The sequence below is a fragment of the Trichomycterus rosablanca genome, chromosome 9 (genome assembly GCF_030014385.1).
Source record: "Trichomycterus rosablanca isolate fTriRos1 chromosome 9, fTriRos1.hap1, whole genome shotgun sequence".
NCBI lineage: Eukaryota > Metazoa > Chordata > Actinopteri > Siluriformes > Trichomycteridae > Trichomycterus > Trichomycterus rosablanca.
In genome coordinates, this window is record NC_085996.1 from 22,373,942 (window position 1) to 22,395,592 (window position 21,651).

The window sequence follows — 21,651 nt, forward strand, 5'->3', positions numbered from 1 at the left end:
CTACGAAAGGCTATAACGTATCCTGAAGTAAACCTTTCTGCATATAATTTGTTTCGGCAAGATAGGTTGTCTATGGGTGGTGGGGTGGCAATTTATGTAAGAGATCACCTTTACTGTTCAGTCACTCTAGCCAAGTCGGTTCCCAAACAATTTGATTTACTAGTTCTTAATATTAAGTTATCAGACAATTTCTCTTTGACAGTGGTTGGGTGCTATCGTCCTCCGTCAGCAGCTGTAAGTACCCTGTTCACATTAAGCGAAGCACTGGCACCATACATAAGATCTGAATTTGTATTACTGAGGGATCTTAACTGGGACATGCTTAAACCTCCAGATAAAGTAATACAACAGTTTGACTCTATGAATCTTTATCAGATTATCTCTCATCCTACTACATATGCTCCAAATTCTCCAGATAAGGCTACTCTGATTGATGTGGTTCTTACAAATTCCCCACATATGTACCATTCAGGTGTTTTTTGTAATGATCTTAGTGACCATTGTTTCATTGCTTGTGTACGTAAGAACCAGGTATTAAAATTGCCAGTAAAAACATGCAAAAAAAGAAATGTTAAACATTTTAACAATCAAGCTTTTTTACATGACTTGGCTGAGGTGAAATGGTATAGAATTAATCTAATTCCTACTGTAAATGAAGCATGGAGTACCTTCAGACATCTTTTTAGCACTGTTGTTGACAAGCATGCTCCTGTTAAGAACTTTCACATAAAAAATCGAGTAAGCCCGTGGTTTTCACCTGATTTAGGGATACTCTTCAAACAAAAGAACGCTGCTTGGCGAAAAGCTCGTTTATCACGATCTCATTCAGACAAAGTTATTTTTAGTCAGATTCGAAATAAGGCTACTCAAGCAGTGCGTCAACATAAAGCTAATTATTTTAACGAACAATTTAAGCGCTGTAATTCTGATCCTAAGCAGTTTTGGAAGACAGCAAAACTTCTTGAAAACAAATTATCATCTGCTCCATTAGCACTTAGATCTGATGACCTTTTAATTACAGATAGAACTCAGATGGCTGATATTTTTAATCAACACTTTATAGAGTCTGGACATACTCTGGTGGCTCCGATTTGCAGTACTTCTAATGACAGCCCTAACAACACCTCTAGTTCACCCTGTAGCCCAAAGGTACTTTCTGGTCAGGCCATAGCTTTATCTCCACCCTATACTTACACTCCTAGTTTCTCTCTCAAGCCTATTGCTGAGAGAGAGGTTCTGAGTGAATTACTTATGTTCGATGCTAAAAAGCCAGCTGGGTTAACTTTTTTAAATTAGCAGCTCCAATAATAGCAGCTCCTATTGCAGATATTTTTAATTTATCCATACGCACCGCTGAAATACCAACTGATTGGAAGACAGCTATTGTATGCCCTCTTTTTAAAAATGGAGATCAAGCTGATCCAAATTGCTATAGACCAATTTCTATCTTGCCTTGTATTTCTAAGGTCTGTGAAAAATTTGTCAATAAGCAGTTACACGATTATCTTAACAAAAAGAAAATTTTATCTGGTGTACAGTCTGGTTTCCGACCAGGTTATGGGTGTGTCACTGCAGTTTTAAAAGTCTTAAATGATATTATATCTACACTGGATGCTAAGCAATATTGTGCTGCAATATTTATTGACTTAGCCAAAGCCTTTGATTCAGTTGACCACACCATCCTGATAAAAAGGTTGGGCAACATAGGGATCACAGATCATTCCTTAGCCTGGTTTACAGACTATCTTTCTCTAAGGTCACAGATTGTGAAATTAGAAAATGTCTTTTCTCTCCCTCGTTGGGTTACTAATGGTGTCCCTCAAGGGTCAATATTAGGACCTACATTGTTTTCTGTATACATTAATAATATTCCCCTTGTTGCTGGAAATGCTCTTATTCACTTATATGCAGATGATACAATTCTGTAGGCCTCTGGCTCTTCCCCTGACTGTGTACTGTCCTTGCTCCAAGATAGCTTTCTCCAGGTTCAAAATTCTTTTGCCAACCTTAAATTGTCATTAAACATTTCTAAGACAAAGATTATGTGGTTTGACCGGAAGGGCAAGTTACCTGAACCCATTTTTAAGTTCACTACCAGGGAAGGAGCCATCTTGGAACAAGTTACAAAGTACAAATATTTAGGTATCTGGTTAGACAGTTCATTGTCCTTTTCGCACCATATTACTCAGTTACAATCAAAAGTCAAGGCCAAACTTGGTTTCCTGTACAGAAATCGTTCTTCCTTCACTCGTGCTGCTAAACTCACTCTTGTTCAGATGACTATACTTCCTATGTTTGACTATGGAGATACAGTCTACCGAGTGACAGGCAAAAACACCCTTCAGAAGCTTAATGCTCTGTACCATTCAGCTCTCCGTTTTCTTACAAATGCTCATTTTAGAACTCATCATTGCTCTCTTTACACTTTGGTTAATTGGCCTTCTTTACACACTCGTCGCAGTATACACTGGTTTACACTCATCTACAAAACTCTCCTTGGTCAAACACCACCTTATCTACAAAACCTGATACAGCCAGTGTCTGTTACATATAACACCAGGTCATCTAGCATCATTCAACTAAACATTCCCAAAACATACACTGCCTTTGGCTCTTCATCATTTCAGTTATCTGCTGCTACGGATTGGAACACACTCCAGAAAACTTTAAAATTACAGGTTTTTATCCCGATCTCAAAATTTAAGAACAGCATTAGGAATATTTTTACTAATACATGTACTTGTTTTACTATGAATTGACTGTTTTACTATTATGATTATAATTTTTGTTTCGTCTTTTCCTTCTCTTTCCCCTGTTGATGTACTCCCTTTTCCTCAAGTAGACTCTTCTACTTGCCAGGCTGTTATTGTAAATAAGAATGTTCTTAATGACTCGCCTGGTTAAATTAAAGGTTAAAAATTAAAAACCTCCAAACTTTTCCCGGTTGTGAAGTAAAACACTAACTTGTTAGAAAGCCAATCAAGGGCTATTAAGCTAACTGTTCGCTTAACGAACACATTAATGTTCCCTACATAGTGCACTAGATTGTGTATCAGATCACGGATATACAGGGGTTGGACAAAATAACTGAAACACCTGGTTTTAGACCACAATAATTTATTAGTATGGTGTAGGGCCTCCTTTTGCGGCCAATACAGCGTCAATTCGTCTTGGAAATGACATATACAAGTCCTGCACAGTGGTCAGAGGGATTTTAAGCCATTCTTCTTGCAGGATAGTGGCCAGGTCACTACGTGATGCTGGTGGAGGAAAACGTTTCCTGACTCGCTTCTCCAAAACACCCCAAAGTGGCTCAATAATATTTAGATCTGGTGACTGTGCAGGCCATGGGAGATGTTCAACTTCACTTTCATGTTCATCAAACCAATCTTTCACCAGTCTTGCTGTGTGTATTGGTGCATTGTCATCCTGATACACGGCACCGCCATTGGATGCACATGGTCCTCCAGAATGGTTCGGTAGTCCTTGGCAGTGACGCGCCCATCTAGCACAAGTATTGGGCCAAGGAAATGCCATGATATAGCAGCCCAAACCATCACTGATCCACCCCCATGCTTCACTCTGGGCATGCAACAGTCTGGGTGGTACGCTTCTTTGGGGCTTCTCCACACCGTAACTCTCCCGGATGTGGGGAAAACAGTAAAGGTGGACTCATCAGAGAACAATACATGTTTCACATTGTCCACAGCCCAAGATTTGCGCTCCTTGCACCATTGAAACCGACGTTTGGCATTGGCACGAGTGACCGAAGGTTTGGCTATAGCAGCCCGGCCGTGTATATTGACCCTGTGGAGCTCCCGACGGACAGTTCTGGTGGAAACAGGAGAGTTGAGGTGCACATTTAATTCTGCCGTGATTTGGGCAGCCGTGGTTTTATGTTTTTTGGATACAATCCGGGTTAGCACCCGAACATCCCTTTCAGACAGCTTCCTCTTGCGTCCACAGTTAATCCTGTTGGATGTGGTTTGTCCTTCTTGGTGGTATGCTGACATTACCCTGGATACCTCTTGATACATCACAAAGACTTGCTGTCTTGGTCACAGATGCGCCAGCAAGACGTGCACCAACAATTTGTCCTCTTTTGAACTCTGGTATGTCACCCATAATGTTGTGTGCATTGCAATATTTTGAGCAAAACTGTGCTCTTAGCCTGCTAATTGAACCTTCACACTCTGCTCTTACTGGTGCAATGTTCAATTAATGAAGATTGGCCACCACACTGGTCCAATTTAGCCATGAAACCTCCCACACTAAAATGACAGGTGTTTCAGTTTCATTGTCCAACCCCTGTATGTATATCATTGTCACAAGTAACTTCTGTTAACACATGCTGACTTTTGTTGTATACAAGTCATTTCTTGCGAGTCACGAGTCGAAATTCAAGTACAATCTTATTAGCCTTGAGTCAGGCATATGACATCATATCAAAGTGGTTGCTCAGACCGTCAACAATCACTAATCTACTATATAATGAGATTACTGTACATTTTACTTCAAATACATGTGCTTTTGCTTTTCTGACAGAGTAAACTGACACCAAGATCAGTGGCATCATCCAGGGTTTATGTTGGGTTTTTTTCTCACTTTGAAGCTCATACACACAAAGCACATCAGTGACTTAGTGCACAGTTTCTAATCTCCAGTTCTGAGGCAAGTCCATGCCTCAGTTAATGATGCTAGCTTTTCAGCATGAGAGCGTGCCATGTTTTCATTTGTGAATGAAGGCCTTTTGGGACAATGTATTTAAACTGGCAAACAGGAGGAATGTAAACACACAAGAAGCTTACACTGTTTGAACAATTCTGCTTTATGGTTGTCTCAAGACTTACTTATTATATTTGCAAAAACGTTTAGGACATTATTATTGAGTATTCATTTTAGTTGTAACATCTAGATCCATACTGCAATAAAAATATTGATGTAGTTGAATAGGAATTTATTATATTATTGTGTATGTAGTAGTCAAATAAGCGCATTAATGTTTGTTTATAATTGTATCACGCTAATGATAATACTAAACAAATATATGCTTACATTATACACCGATCAGCCATAACATTAAAACCACCTCCTTGTTTCTACACTCACTGTCCATTTTATCAGCTCCACTTACCAGATAGAAGCACTTTATAGCTCTACAATTACTGACTGTAGTCCATCTGTTCTTCAATGGTCAGGACCCCCACAGGACCACCACAAGCAGATATTATTTAGGTGTTGGATCATTCTCAGCACTACAGTGACACTGACATGGTGGTGGTGTGTTAGTGTGTGTTGTGCTGGTATGAGTGGATAAGACACAGCAATGCTGATATAATTTTTAAACACCTCACGGTCACTGCTGGACTGAGAATAGTCCACGAACCAAAAATATATCCAGCCAACAGCGCCCCGTGGGCAGCGTCCTGTGACCACTGATGAAGGTCTAAAAGATGACCAACTCAAACAGCACCAATAGATGAGCGATCGTCTCTGACTTTACATCTACAAGGTGGATCAGCTAGGTAGGAGTGTCTAATAGAGTGGACAGTGAGTGGACACGGTATTTAAAAACTCCAGGAGCGCTGCTGTGTCTGATTCACTCATACCAGCACAACACACACTAACACACCACCACCATGTCATTGTCACTGCAGTGCTGAGAATGATCGCCCACCTAAATAATACCTGCTCTGTGGTGGTCCTGTGGGGGTCCTGACCATTAAAGAACAGAGTGAAAGCAGGTTAAAAAAGTATGTAAAGAAACAGATGGACTGCAGTCAGTAATTGTGTAATTACAAAGTGCTTCTATATGGTAAGTGGAGCTGATAAAGTAGACAGTGAGTGTAGAAACAAGAAGGTGGTTTTAATGCTATAGCTGATAAGTGTATATTACATACTAATTGATATATTTACATTTAGTTCAGCTAGCCATGAACTAAGGGTAGGGAGGTAATAAATAATGTGAATATATAAGTAGTCTACAAAGAGCCTCTAGTGATTTGTTTGTTTATATATATATTATATATATATATATACGTACGACGAAGTAGAGCACACAGTGTATCAGCGGTGTGAGGGAGGATGATTGGGCCGCTCTTACCTTCAGTAGCAGCTCTGCTCTCAGCCAGCTTAGCTCTGAAAATCCGTTGGATTTGTTCTATCCACAGCTGTTTTATCTCCGCACTGTTCTGGCTCTGTTTACCCCGTTACTCAACACCATTCTCCATTCTCGACGCTGCTTTCACCTCCACCTTTATTCCAGCTGTTTTACTCTATTCTAACGCTTTTCTCCTTAAAACAACTAAAAACTCGACGGATGACGAACAGCCCGCCTCCCTGTCCGTCAGATTGGAGCAGCACGACCTAACGGCCATGTCACTTTTGCTCTCTGATTGGACTACACCGCCGTCACAGACCGTCACTCTAATACCCGCCTCTAAAGCACTAGGATTGGTGCCTGTTATGTACACGAAAGAGTATGCCTACATTTTAATTCGCGCAAGAGATTGTCACTCAATGCTTAGGCCAGAATAACACTACTGGATTGGTTGAAACGAGACAAAACTTTCAGGTCGTTGTTTCTGATTGGTCTGCTGAGATTTATGGTCCCTATAAAAGTAAAGTTTTAGATTTCGGAAGCAAATTGCTAGTGCGTATTATCGAAGTTCTTGTTTCTTTGTAAGTTTTAGTTAAATAATAAAATGCTTTCAAATGCGTTATAAAATTATATAATATTTGTAACAAATTATGACCTTTATCATACAAAGTTTGTGTTAAGTCAGTATATTTTTTTAATGCATTTTCTCCCCATTTTCCTCCTTATTTAGCGCACTAAATTTTATCTTCCGCTGCTGGGAGATACCAGATTGCATCCAAGGAGAGCATGTCGCTTCCGACGCTTGCATTCTGCACAGGTGTCTCCTCTGCCAATCAGGGTCCTTACACAGCGTATGAAGAACCACCCACCCACACATAGTCCGGCCCCCACCCTGCAGATACGGTGGCCAATTGGTATCTGCTGCAGGCACTGCCAATAAGCCCGCCAGATGGCGCCCAGCCGACCAGTGGCAACACAGAGTTTCGAACCGGGGAGTTCAGCGGAATATCCCGCTGCGCCACCTGGGCGCCTTAGCACATCCAATTTTTACCCAATTGCGTTATGTTTAAGCAATAGAACACGAGAGGGAGTGTGTTATCGCGAATAACATCATGGCTGTGATTTGGTCGCAGGCACGAGCCCAAGGTGAGTAACACACGACCTCGAGTGTTCTATTGCTTTTATACAACAGTTTTTACAAATTAAAGAAAGAAAATAAATCAAAGAAGCCCTGAATTTCATAATAAATATGCTTTAATATTGACAATACCTTCCGCCAAAAAGTAGTTCCACAACGAATATAAAGTTTAACACTACAAAGCAGATATCCCAAGTTTCAAAAACTCATTTCAGGGAGGTAAGAAGAACAAGAAGAAAAAGTCAAGAACCTCCAAAGGGAAAAAAAGAAATAAAAAAACCTCTCGCACACACCAAAGGATATGGGTGATAACAGAACTTCAAGGAGCTGCTAACTGGGCTATTAAGCTACCTGTTCGCGTTACAAACACATTAATGTTCCCTACATAGTGCACATAGTGCACTAGATAGTGAATTGGACAATTGATTTATGTTCCCTACACGGTGCACTGGATTGTATATCAAAAAACGGATTTAAAACGCGACCGGGAAAAAAATGTGTCGCCTGCGTGCGCGTTTGTGTGCATGAAGCTTGTCGTTAATGGCAACACGTCAGCGGAGTAATACAGTTGTGGTGTGAAAAGACCGTGATGTTATCACGAATATCAGCACGGTTAGAACGCTTCTCAACCAATCAGATTGTAAGGTCGGAACTAACTGTTGTATAATTCCTACTATAGCACTCTACTGGTGCTGACCCCCGCCCCGATTGAGGCGAGCGAGACTGACACACACCCCCTCCGACACATGTGCAGTAGCCAACTGCATTTTTTACCGCTGCGTCACATGAGCAGCCAGTTTAAATTTTTAATACATTTGTAAAAATGTGACAGAAACAAGACAACAGGGAAAAAAATGCAAGACAGATTCAAATAAAAAAGAGTAAAGAGGCGCCCAGGTGGCGCAGCGGGATATTCTAGCACACCAGCACCGAGTTTCTGAACTCCTCGGTTCGAAACTCGGTGTTGCCACCGGTCGGCTGGGCACCATCTGGTAGGCATAATTGGCAGTGCCTGCAGCAGATACTAATTGGCCACCGTATCTGCAGGGTGGGGGCCGGGCTATGTGTGGGTGGGAGGGTGTCCATACGCTGTGTTAGGACCCTGATTGGCGGAAGAGACGCCTGTGCAGAATGCGGGGACAAGAAGAGGAGGAATGTGAACGTGTCAGAAGAGGTGTGTACAGCGATGTGCTCTCCTCGGAGGCAATCTGGCATCTCTCTGACCAAACCATCTCAATCTCACCTCTCTAACTTTGCCTTCAAAACATCCTACCTGCACTGTTTGTCCCTTTAGTAAATAAGACTTGCACCATCTTTATCTCTGCCACCTCCAGTTCCATCTCCTGTCTTTTAGTCAGTGCCACTGCCTTCAAGCCATACACATAGCATGCCCTACTACTGTCTTGTAAACTTTCCCTTTCACTCTGGCAGATACCCTTTGATCACAAATCACTCCTACCGCTCTATGCTATCTTCTCCCTTCTTCATTACTCTGTACACTCATCCACTTTTATTACTTCAACCCCTTGCACCTTACTCTTTCTGTCTCCCTTCCACGAAATCACACACATGTACTCCATTTTACTCCTGCTCACTTTCATTTCCTTTCTCACCAATCTATACCTCCATCACTTCTATCTCTCCTCTATCCTCCCCCTACCCTTGCTTCAAATCATAATGTCATCCGCAAAAATCATAGTCTAGGAGACTCCGTGGAGTCTAACCTAATCTGTCAGCCTGTCGATGGCCATTGCAAACTAGAAAAAAACCCTTGATCCATTTTAAACCTGTCCATTATTCCTACTGCACATCTCACCGCTGTAACACAGTTCTCATACATATCACGCACCACCCTCACAAACTCCCAATTTTCTCATACAATACAACAGCTTCCCCCTCGGCACCCTATCATAAGCTTTCTCTAGATCTACAAACACACAATGCAACTTCTTCTGGTCAAAACTATACCTCTCAATTAACATTCTCAAATCAAACACTGCATCTGTGGTTCACTTTGCTGACATGCAACCATAGTGCTGCTCACAAATCCTCACTTCTTTTCTCAGCCCGCCTAGCCTCCAGTACTCTGTCCCAGAGCTGAATGCTGTGGTTGATCAACTTTATACCTAAGATGTTGCTGCAGCTCTGCACATCTTCAATATGCTTAAGATTCAAACCCAATAAATTTCTTCTCCTCTCCTTGGTCATCATCTCGTATTCCAAAATTTTGTTACACAATCTAGTTAAAAACTCCACAGCCATCTGCCTAAACATTTCCATGCCTCCACTGGTATATCATCTAGGCCAACTGCCTTTCCACTCTTCATTCTCTTGATAGCTGCCCTCAGAGAGACAGTGAACTATCTTTCTGTCACCCAACCTTTCTTCATTCATTAGCTCTTCAAAGTACTCTTTCTATCTTTTCAATACACTCTCCTAATTTGTTAACACAATCCTATCTGCATTCTAAATCATATATCTAATCTGCTGTATATCATTCCCAGCTCTGTCCCATTCACTTTCCTTGGTGTCCATATTTCCTAGCCAACCTCTTTCTTCTTAAACTTCTTCCAACTTTAAATTTCCAACTGCACACTCATCACTCTATCAGACATTCTTTTTCACTTCCACTACATTATTTATGTACTGTAAAAAGTACAGTTGGAACTTCAAATTTCCAACTGCCTCATCCTGATCAGTGTACATCCAGTGCCACCTGAAAGTAAGGTGCAAGGCACAAATACACTTTGACCAGAATGCCAATCCATTGCAGGGGAACACATGCACACAGTCACTCACACCCAGTTATCTGGGAGGTTAGATAAAACCTGAAAAAAGTACCTAGGGAAATCCAAATAGACCAGAAGAACATATCATGTTAATCCACTTGCAATAATAACAAATTATTAAATAATTTAGTAAATGGTTTAAAATTTTATAAGTTACTAATTAATACACATTAGGCGATTGTGTTTGGGGAAAAAAATCTGAAAAATTTACATAAATGTTTGAAAATTGTACCATAACCTTGCCATACCAACATTAACCACAGCTTTAACTGTAATACCTACCTAATACTGAATCTTAATAATCTAAGCTGAAACAGTTTGATTATCAAACAATAGCTGGTGTAAAAATAAAAAGGGAGCCCAAGGAATACATCATTGCTGCTGCGATTGCAGCCTCTGGTGGCTGGTCAAAGTCACCTGTACTGAGATGGTGAAAAGGAAAGCAGTGCATGACTATTTGTCCGCATTACAGCACTCTGTGAACCCATCTTATGCAGATGAAAAGAAGCAGTTGACGTCTACATGGGTGTAGGAGGTAGTGTGTGTTAGGTAAGACCCTCCTCGGTCAGGGTCGGGGTCTGCAGCAGTATAGGAGATACAACTAGGTAATTGGATACAACAAGATTGGGAGAAAAAGGGAAAATGCATGTATAAAATGTAAAAATAAATCTAATGATTCTAAATACATACACATTGCATCTGATACGAGGGTTCTTCAAAACGTTTTCACACTTCTTTGAAGAATTTCAAAAACTTTTCTACATAGTCACCTTCCGATGCATTTTTCCCAGCGTCGTACCAACCTTTTAATGCCATCAGCAAAAAATTTTTTTGGTTGAGCGTGTAGCCACTGATGCACCGCTGCTTTCACATCATCATCACATGAAAATCTTCTTTCCCTTAAAGCTTCTTTGAGTGTCCAAAAAGGTGGACATCAGATGGAGCTAAATCCGAACTATAAGCTCTCTCAGACACGACCAATGTCTACACGACTACTCCTCTCGCCCTCACCGTTTTGTGGAAACTTTCGTATTAAGCTATGCATTTTCCAGCTTTGTTTAATTGCCAGAGAACTGAAGAAAAAAGCATGCAGTTTACCTAATCTTGAAAAGGTTGAGGTCAGGGCTTTAAGAAGGCCGTTAAAAAAGCTTGAACCATAGGCCGCTCAGGTGGCGCAGCGGGAAATCACCCTAGCGCACCAGAGCACCGGTTCGAAACTCAGCTCTGCCATCCGAGTGGGCTGGATGGCTACTTGAACATCGTTGTTTATACAGGGTGGGAAGCCGGATAGGCTGATGCAATTACGACCTCTGCGGGCTGATTGATGGCGCCTGCACAGGGTCGAGGAATAATGCGTTTATCAGGGTGTGGGTCACATATGAACACGATTCATGCAGGTGAAAAGATGCAGTCGGCTACTCCCTATTAGTTTCCTCCAAATACATGCATACAAATGTCCTTTCCTATAAACTGTCAGTGTGTTCGGTTCACACAGGACACACCGCGACCCTAAACAGAATTATTCGGTTAATAAAAATGCTAATAATTGTTATTATTATTATTATAGATAGGTGGCGATATACATGATGTTTTTCGACAGTAAAGCTGAAGAGCAAGAGACGGAGTTTGCTCTAACGAGTCTGGTTGCTTTGTTTCCGGGTAATGGCTGCTTGTCAGCTGGAGGTCATGCTGCAGAGTGTGCAGACAGAAGTCAGTAGCTGAGTGTAGTTAAGTTTGCTCTGAACTCTTATAAACATTTGTACAGTAAGTGTTTCAGCTGAACTATGGCGCAAGCATCATCAGGCTATAACCCGATCTCTCAAGAACCACAGCGCTCCTCACAGGTAACGTTGCTGACTAGTAAAACACTGTCTTAATACCAAATCTTACCCTAGATAAGTGCACTACATAGAACGCACTTGTTGCTATTCCATATCTTATGTAGGACTCTTGAATAGGGAGCGTGGAGAGCATTTCGGATACAGCCTTTAGTTCTTTTCCTAAAAACAAACCAACGAATACTACATTCAGTTAACTACAGTTAGACTTCAGCTGTGGTCTTTATTTTATGGTGCTTATGTTTAGCCCTCAAAAGTACAACATACATTACAATATTATTTTATTTCTTCTATCACGAAAATAGACTTTTCCAATCTGGTTTATGTGTATATGAGTATTTTTCTGTTATTTTTTCAGTTTTAGTTTAAAAGTGCAAGTCATATTCGGTAAAGCTCTATAGAAACCAAATATATGCCGCCATAAATACATACATTTGTCTTTAATTATTTATATTTACTAATATAGTCCAAAATGTGTGGACACTCAGCAGATGCTTTTATCCAAAGCGACTTACATTACTGTGACAGAATACAGTCTAAGCAATTGAGGGTTAAGGGCCTTGCTCGAGGGCCCAACAGCAGCAACCTGATACATTCTGTTTACTAGTCCAGTACCTTATATATATATATATATATATATATATATATATATATATATATATATATATATATAGTTTCATAGCCAATGCTTGACATTGCACACAGTGATTCTAGCCTTGTGTTTGGCTACTTGACTCTGGAACCCTAATAGTCCACAATGCTGTCCAGTTTGTAGATGTGATATTAAATGGCATACAGTGCACTTCTGTAACAGTTTTTTTTTTTTTATGTCCCGTTTTGCTTATAGGGTCCATTAGGAGCAAACTATATTCCCAATGAAGAGGAGAGTCGTATCTTCAGAGAATGTAACCGGGAAAGCCTCTGGTACCGATGTGAGTGGTTCGCAGTGACTATGCATTATGTTTTCTTTTCAAAAAGTCACGAGTTAACTTTTGATTTTCTACGTAGCCCTGCCGTTCTCAGCCATCGCAATAGCAGTCACTCAGGTCATGTTATCCAGAGGTGAGTGGAAGTACTTTGCTTAGAATCTTTTTATTATATATTTATGTACGGCCCTCACTGTGACTTATTTCTAAGGAGTGATAGCGCCATCTCCAAGATTTGGTTCCCTGCCAAAGCTTGCTAGTAAGTTACAAAGAATATACAAGGATATATTATATGTTTATTACTACTGTATATAGTCTACAAAACAGCAAAGTCATTATTTATTTTTTTCAGTGGCTGGTGCTCTAGGATATTTTGGGGGAAAGGTGTCCTATACAAAGATTTGCCAAGAAAAGTTTAAGAAGCTGGAGAACTCGCCAATTGGAGATGCACTACGACGAGCTGAACTGCGTCACATGTCTTCTGAGTAAGAACTGCATTAGAGTAATCAAACATATTTCCAACTTTTATGTCCAATTTAGACATGGACTTTTCCACAATGCACTCATTTATTTGTATCAATCAGTAACAGATTAAGGAGAGTTTTAACACACTGTAATGCGTGTATAACTTTGCTGCTTGTAATCATACCTCTATAAAGCACTAGGCATTGCTTTTTCAGCATTAATAAGGTACCCTAAATGTGTCTGTGGGACCACTTTAATTTAACAGTTATTATCCATATTGGCTCAATATAAATTGTTAAAATTGTATGCTTTAGGTGGAAGTGCACACTCATCAGTTACCAGAGAACTCTAGTCATGCAATAAATAGAGCAATAATTGGAAGTAAGTATTTAAAATATTAAAAAATATTTAAAAATATTTTAATATAAGGCAGCCAAGTGGCACAGCGGGATATTCTGCGGGATGTTCTGCTATTACACCAGCGCCGAGATTCTGAACTCATCGGTTTGAAACTCGACGTTGCCACCAGTCAGCTGGGCGCCATCTAGCAGGCATAATTTTCAGTGCCTGCAGGGAGGGATGGCCGGAATATGTGGGTGGGGTCTTCAAACGCTGTGTAAGGACCCTGATTGGCGGATAGAGGCGACTGTGCAGAGTGCATGGGTAAAAAAGGATTCCGTTAAGGCTGCGTGCGGGTCGGAGAAGGCGTGGGCAGCGGAAAACAATATAGTACATAAATACTGCTATCTGAGCATGAGAACATAATTGAGCTTATAAAACTCTGCAGACATGGTTGCCAGATCTATATATATATATATATATATATATACAGGGGTTGGACAATGAAACTGAAACACCTGGTTTTAGACCACAATAATTTATTAGTATGGTGTAGGGCCTCCTTTTGCGGCCAATACAGCGTCAATTCGTCTTGGAAATGACATATACAAGTCCTGCACAGTGGTCAGAGGGATTTTAAGTCATTCTTTTTGCAGGATAGTGGCCAGGTCACTACGTGATGCTGGTGGAGGAAAACGTTTCCTGACTCGCTTCTTCAAAACACCCCAAAGTGGCTCAATAATATTTAGATCTGGTGACTGTGCAGGCCATGGGAGATGTTCAACTTCACTTTCATGTTCATCAAACCAATCTTTCACCAGTCTTGCTGTGTGTATTGGTGCATTGTCATCCTGATACACGGCACCGCCTTCAGGATACAATGTTTGAACCATTGGATGCACATGGTCCTCCAGAATGGTTCGGTAGTCCTTGGCAGTGACGCGCCCATCTAGCACAAGTATTGGGCCAAGGGAATGCCATGATATGGCAGCCCAAACCATCACTGATCCACCCCCATGCTTCACTCTGGGCATGCAACAGTCTGGGTGGTACGCTTCTTTGGGGCTTCTCCACACCGTAACTCTCCCGGATGTGGGGAAAACAGTAAAGGTGGACTCATCAGAGAACAATACATGTTTCACATTGTCCACAGCCCAAGATTTGCGCTCCTTGCACCATTGAAACCGACGTTTGGCATTGGCACGAGTGACCAAAGGTTTGGCTATAGCAGCCCGGCCGTGTATATTGACCCTGTGGAGCTCCCGACGGACAGTTCTGGTGGAAACAGGAGAGTCGAGGTGCACATTTAATTCTGCCGTGATTTGGGCAGCCGTGGTTTTATGTTTTTTGGATACAATCCGGGTTAGCACCCGAACATCCCTTTCAGACAGCTTCCTCTTGCGTCCACAGTTAATCCTGTTGGATGTGGTTTGTCCTTCTTGGTGGTATGCTGACATTACCCTGGATACCTCTTGATACATCACAAAGACTTGCTGTCTTGGTCACAGATGCGCCAGCAAGACGTGCACCAACAATTTGTCCTCTTTTGAACTCTGGTATGTCACCCATAATGTTGTGTGCATTGCAATATTTTGAGCAAAACTGTGCTCTTATCCTGCTAATTGAACCTTCACGCTCTGCTCTTACTGGTGCAATGTGCAATTAATGAAGATTGGCCACCAGACTGGTCCAATTTAGCCATGAAACCTTCCACACTAAAATGACAGGTGTTTCAGTTTCATTGTCCAACCCCTGTATATATATATATACTGGTGCTGGTCATAAAATTAGAATATCATGAAAAAGTTGATTTATTTCAGTAATTCCATTCGAAAAGTGAAACTCGTATATTATAGTCATTCATTACACACAGACTGATATATTTCAAATGTTTATTTCTTTTAATGTTGATGATTATAACTGACAACTAATGAAAACCCCAAATTCAGTATCTCAGAAAACTAGAATATTGTGACAAGGTACAATATTGAAGACACCTGGTGCCACACTCTAATCAGCTAATTAACTCAAAACACCTGCAAAGGCCTTTAAATGGTCTCTCAGTCTAGTTCTGTAGGCTACACAATCATGGGGAAGACTGCTGACTTGACAGTTGTCCACAAGACGACCAATGACACCTTGCACAAGGAGGGCAAGACACAAAAAGTCATTGCTAAAGAGGCTGGCTGTTTACAGAGCTCTGTGTCCAAGCACATTAATAGAGAGGCGAAGGGAAGGAAAAGATGTGGTGGAAAAAAGTGTACAGGCAATAGGGATAACTGCACCCTGGAGAGGATTGTGAAACAAAACCCATTCAAAAATGTGGGGGAGATTCACAAAGAGTGGACTGCAGCTGGAGTCAGTGCTTCAAGAACCACCACGCACAGACGTATACAAGACATGGGTTTCAGCTGTCGCATTCCTTGTGTCAAGCCACTCTTGAACAAGAGACAGCGTCAGAAGCGTCTCGCCTGGGTTAAAGACAAAACGGACTGCTGAGTGGTCCAAAGTTATGTTCTCTGATGAAAGTAAATTTTGCATTACCTTTGGAAATCAAGGTCCGAGAGTCTGGAGGAAGAGAGGAGAAGCACAGAATCCACGTTGCTTGAGGTCCAGTGTAAAGTTTCCACAGTCAGTGATGGTTTGGAGTGCCATGTCATCTGCTGGTGTTGGTCCACTGTGTTTTCTGAGGTCCAAGGTCAACGCAGCCGTCTACCAGGAAGTTTTAGAGCACTTCATGCTTCCTGCTGCTGACCAACTCTATGGAGATGCAGATTTCATTTTCCAACAGGACTTGGCACCTGCACACAGTGCCAAAGCTACCAGTACCTGGTTTAAGGACCATGGTATCCCTGTTCTTAATTGGCCAGCAAACTCGCCTGACCTTAACCCCATAGAAAATCTATGGGGTATTGTGAAGAGGAAGATGTGATACGCCAGACCCAACAATTCAGAAGAGCTGAAGGCCACTATCAGAGCAACCTGGGCTCTCATAACACCTGAGCAGTGCCACAGACTGATCGACTCCATGCCACGCCGCATTGCTGCAGTAATCCAGGCAAAAGGAGCCCCAACTAAGTATTGAGTGCTGTACATGCTCATACTTTTCATGTTCATACTTTTCAGTTGGCCAACATTTCTAAAAAGCCTTTTTTTGTATTGGTCTTAAGTGATATTCTAATTTTCTGAGATACTGAATTTGGGGTTTTCATTAGTTGTCAGTTATAATCATCAACAATAAAAGAAATAAACATTTGAAATATATCAGTCTGTGTGTAATGAATGAATATAATATACAAGTTTCACTTTTTGAATGGAATTACTGAAATAAATCAACTTTTTCATGATATTCTAATTTTATGACCAGCACCAGTATATATATATATATATATGTATATGTATATATATATATATATACAGGGGTTGGACAATGAAACTAAAACACCTGTCATTTTAGTGTGGGAGGTTTCATGGCTAAATTGGACCAGTCTGGTGGCCAATCTTCATTAATTGCACATTGCACCAGTAAGAGCAGAGTGTGAAGGTTCAATTAGCAGGGTAAGAGCACAGTTTTGCTCAAAATATTGCAATGCACACAACATTATGGGTGACATACCAGAGTTCAAAAGAGGACAAATTGTTGGTGCACGTCTTGCTGGCGCATCTGTGACCAAGACAGCAAGTCTTTGTGATGTATCAAGAGCCACGGTATCCAGGGTAATGTCAGCATACCACCAAGAAGGACAAACCACATCCAACAGGATTAACTGTGGACGCAAGAGGAAGCTGTCTGAAAGGGATGTTCGGGTGCTAACCCGGATTGTATCCAAAAAACATAAAACCACGGCTGCCCAAATCACGGCAGAATTAAATGTGCACCTCGACTCTCCTGTTTCCACCAGAACTGTCCGTCGGGAGCTCCACAGGGTCAATATACACGGCCGGGCTGCTATAGCCAAACCTTTGGTCACTCGTGCCAATGCCAAATGTTGGTTTCAATGGTGCAAGGAGCGCAAATCTTGGGCTGTGGACAATGTGAAACATGTATTGTTCTCTGATGAGTCCACCTTTACTGTTTTCCCCACATCCGGGAGAGTTACGGTGTGGAGAAGCCCCAAGACTGATACCACCCAGACTGTTGCATGCCCAGAGTGAAGCATGGGGGTGGATCAGTGATGGTTTGAGCTGCCATATCATGGCATTCCCTTGGCCCAATACTTGTGCTAGATGGGCGCGTCACTGCCAAGGACTACCGAACCATTCTGGAGGACCATGTGCATCCAATGGTTCAAACATTGTATCCTGAAGGCGGTGCCGTGTATCAGGATGACAATGCACCAATACACACAGCAAGACTGGTGAAAGATTGGTTTGATGAACATGAAAGTGAAGTTGAACATTTCCCATGGCCTGCACAGTCACCAGATCTAAATATTATTGAGCCACTTTGGGGTGTTTTGGAGAAGCGAGTCAGGAAACGTTTTCCTCCACCAGCATCACGTAGTGACCTGGCCACTATCCTGCAAGAAGAATGGCTTAAAATCCCTCTGACCACTGTGCAGGACTTGTATATGTCATTTCCAAGACGAATTGACGCTGTATTGGCCGCAAAAGGAGGCCCTACACCATACTAATAAATTATTGTGGTCTAAAACCAGGTGTTTCAGTTTCATTGTCCAACCCCTGTATATTGTACATAAATACTGCTATCATGAGAACATAATTGATCTTATAAAACGCTGCAGACATGGTTGCCAGATATATTTGATCTACTCAATTTTATCTCCTGATCTCTTTATCTTATAATATAAAAATGACAATAATATCTATTATACAAGACCCTCTTTTTGGTATTGATAAAATAATATTGACTACAATACCTCAAGTGTAAAATACTCCATATTTTTACTAATAATAATTATTACATTAAAAACAATTATTATTATCGTAAGGCTATTCATTATGAGTTTTTAAATGCAGGTATATTTAAATACAATTTCTTAGGATAGAATCTGCTCATTGACAGAACGTTTGTCTGTGCTTAAGTGAAAATCAGCTTGTGTCATAAAGGTCTCATACTACACAATAAGTGTGAAGCTTTGTTTCTAAAAGGCAAAGAACAATTCAGTACTGTCATTGTGAGTCATATGAAATAGGACGAAATGCTGTATAGTTTTAATGTAACATGTATTTCTTATTTTAATAAAGTAAGCTGAATCAGCCCGAGTTTGCAGATCCCAGTCCAGCACTTCCTCAGCAGTCAGGTCTTGAGCCAGAATTCAAGCCCACTTCGGAGATCACCTCTCAGCCGAATCCCTACAGCAGTTACTCTAGTGACTATCCCTATAGCAGCCCCTCATCTTCATATGACCCAGCTCCGTTCAGCTCTGCACCCAATGAGCCCGCTTTATATAGTCCGATGGATGACGTCAGTCCTCAAGGTACAACCGCTGCACATGCAATGCATATACTTAACTGTCTTAGGTCTGTTTAGTTATTTCTGTTTGATGGGCACCTCAGCATACCCAAAACCACTGAACAAGGCTTATACAAAAAAGGCTGGCTCACAGTAAACATTCCAGTCCATCCCAGAGTGTTTAATAGGGTGCAAGCCATGAAACTTCACTCTAAGCTTGTCAAAATACGTCTGTACAAACACTGCTGTGTGCACACTTGCATAGTCCTGTGAGAAACTCCTTTTCCCAGACTTAGTTAAAAGCTTAGAATTTATTTTATATGATTGATTTAATACTCCTCTTAACAATACCTGTGGCTAAAAACACCTTAACTCAATCAATAAGGGGTGTCCACATAAATTTGGCCATATAGTGTATTTAATACAATGTTTATTTGTGCAGTTGACTGTAATCCTAAACTGTTATGTTTTAATTGAGGTTATTGTTTTTACTGTTCTGTAGTGCCACCTTACCAGGAAGAAGGTACACCTAAGAAGAAACCAGTGCTGTATGAAGAGCTGCGGAATAAAAACAGGGAGAACTATGAGGTTACCCACACACAGAGAGCTGAACCTCTGCTGAAACCACAAGCAACACCAAAGACTGAAGGTGAGTTACATTTAAAACAAAAAGTGCAGTTAAGGTGCTACAGATCTTTACACACAAGCAGCTTAGTGAAGGTTCAGGCTGCTGATTTGAGACTCACCCTCACCCACTCTTAGTGCACATGCACCAGTTAACAGTAAAAATCATAACTGATGGACCTACTAAACATTAAAATCACAAACAGAAGTTGTTGTGTGTCAGTATAAAGTCTGACTGCATGTTAAACGCTTATTTATTTGCACTGTGTACACTGTATTGTTTGCACTTGTGTTCTGTAGGCACCATGATCCTGAAATGACAACAAACCTTTTTAATCCTAAACATGTGTTTATAAAAAAATTTTTTTTAATATAATGTCTTATCATGTAATTATGTCTTAATGTCTGTAGCAGAGCTGAGATTCGAACTTAGGGAGTTAATAACAACACTAATATTGTCCACTTTAATATACCAACTATATCTTTGTTGTTTGATTAGCATGTTAGGTTATCACTTGTTATGAACTGTTTGGTACTTATTAAACTTTTTGCTACATATTCTGTATAAAAACTGTATTCAGGAATCGGGGACTAGATTTTATAGAATAGAATGCCTTTACTTGTCATGTATACATATACAGGTGTACAGTATGACGAAATTCTTTCTTCGCATATCCCAGCTTGTTTGGAAGCAGGGGTCAGAGTGCAGGGTCAGCTATTGTTAAGCGCCCCTGGAGCAGAGAGGGTTAAGGGCCTTGCTCAAGGGCCCAACAGTGGCTGGATAGCAGAGCTGGAATTTAAACTCTCAACATTTTAATTGATAAACCAAAACTCTACCCACTAGGCTACCACTGTCCCAGCACTTGCTGGATTTAAGATCTGTAGCGGTCATTAAAAAATTGCATCCCTAGCACATATACACTGATCAGGCATAACATTGTGTCCACCTCCTTGTTTCTACACTCACTGTCCATTTTATCAGCTCCACTTACCATATAGAAGCACTTTCTAGTTCTACAATTACTGACTGTAATATCAGTGTTACTGCAGTGCCGTGAATGACCCACCACCTAAATAATACCTACTCTGTGGGGGTCCTGACCATTGAAGAACAGGGTGAAAGCAGGTTAAAAAGATATGTAGAGAAATAAATGGACTACAGTCAGTAATTGTAGAACTACAAAGTGCTTCTATATGGTAAGTGGAGCTGATAAAATGGACAGTGTGTGTAGAAACCAGGAGGTGGTTTTAATGTTATGGTATATTAAATAACTTGATAATGAAGAAATGTATTCAGACACCATAAATTAACAATGTTACTACTTTGTTGCATAGAAATATTTGACTCTTTGTAGCGTTGTGGTTCAGTTTTGGTCTATTAATTGTCATTGTCATGCAAGCATTTTTACCTACTTTTTAAAATTATTTTTGTCTTGATGAAACATTCATCTTTTTTCACATTTAATTTCTTGATCCTTGAAATTCAATTCTTCCGGAATATGCTAGCATATACTTTATTCATGTTTTTATTCATTTGGTTGCAGCCACATTTCATAATGCTTTCACCTCCACACTTGACTGCACGGATAGTTTTCTGGGTACTCTGGTGTCCTTCCAGCTCCCATAAATGTAAGCAAGGAGTAATGCTCAGTAATTGAAGCCTTGTCCATGATTTATCCCCACCTTGTGTTCAGTATTTCTATGTATTGCTGGCTCTTGTGTGGCCTTGACTAAAATGAAAACTTTCATTATATCTAATTAAGCATTGTTTGTTTCTATTCTTCAGCAGTCAAGAAGAACAAGTATGGTGATGCCTGGGAAGAGTAGGAAAGCCATGGATACCACAGCAGCTACACTATTGCTCCTGAGCTGGATAAGAAGTTTACTGCATATCCAGCGTGTGACTGTTTTTTAGAGGTCGCTCCAGCAGTAAATTGTTAAGCAGTGTTTAACGTAACTGTGTAACGGGTGGCTTTATTTTCTAAACTAAAAAATAAATTACAGTATTGTTACCTG

General features: G+C 40.8%; 2 protein-coding genes across 3 annotated transcripts in view; one reads left to right on the plus strand and one right to left on the minus strand.

Moving 5' to 3' along the window:
- fryl (furry homolog, like) overlaps positions 1-6,319 on the minus strand; it is a 217,154-nt gene extending 210,835 nt beyond the window's left edge. For both annotated transcript variants that reach the window (XM_063002083.1, XM_063002082.1), the window contains exon 1: positions 6,104-6,319. The gene's annotated coding sequence lies outside the window, so the exon portion shown is untranslated. The remainder of the gene's footprint in view (positions 1-6,103) is intronic.
- A 5,358-nt stretch (positions 6,320-11,677) lies between these two features.
- ociad1 (OCIA domain containing 1) lies at positions 11,678-21,647 on the plus strand. The gene is made up of 8 exons (XM_063001263.1): positions 11,678-11,871; positions 12,713-12,797; positions 12,874-12,927; positions 13,003-13,050; positions 13,144-13,276; positions 18,804-19,036; positions 19,514-19,660; positions 21,422-21,647. The coding sequence occupies exons 1-8, from the start codon at positions 11,812-11,814 to the stop codon at positions 21,460-21,462; spliced, it is 801 nt and encodes a 266-aa protein (XP_062857333.1). The 5' UTR covers positions 11,678-11,811; the 3' UTR covers positions 21,463-21,647.
- Positions 21,648-21,651: the final 4 nt, after the last annotated feature.

Bases quoted from the DNA above. Each gene is read 5' to 3' on its own strand.
- ociad1 (XM_063001263.1), top strand. From the start codon at position 11,812: ATGGCGCAAGCATCATCAGGCTATAACCCGATCTCTCAAGAACCACAG. The intron at 11,872-12,712 runs GTAACGTTGCTG...TTTTGCTTATAG, and splicing joins AACCACAGCGCTCCTCACAG to GGTCCATTAGGAGCAAACTA. The intron at 13,051-13,143 runs GTAAGTTACAAA...TATTTTTTTCAG, and splicing joins TTCCCTGCCAAAGCTTGCTA to TGGCTGGTGCTCTAGGATAT.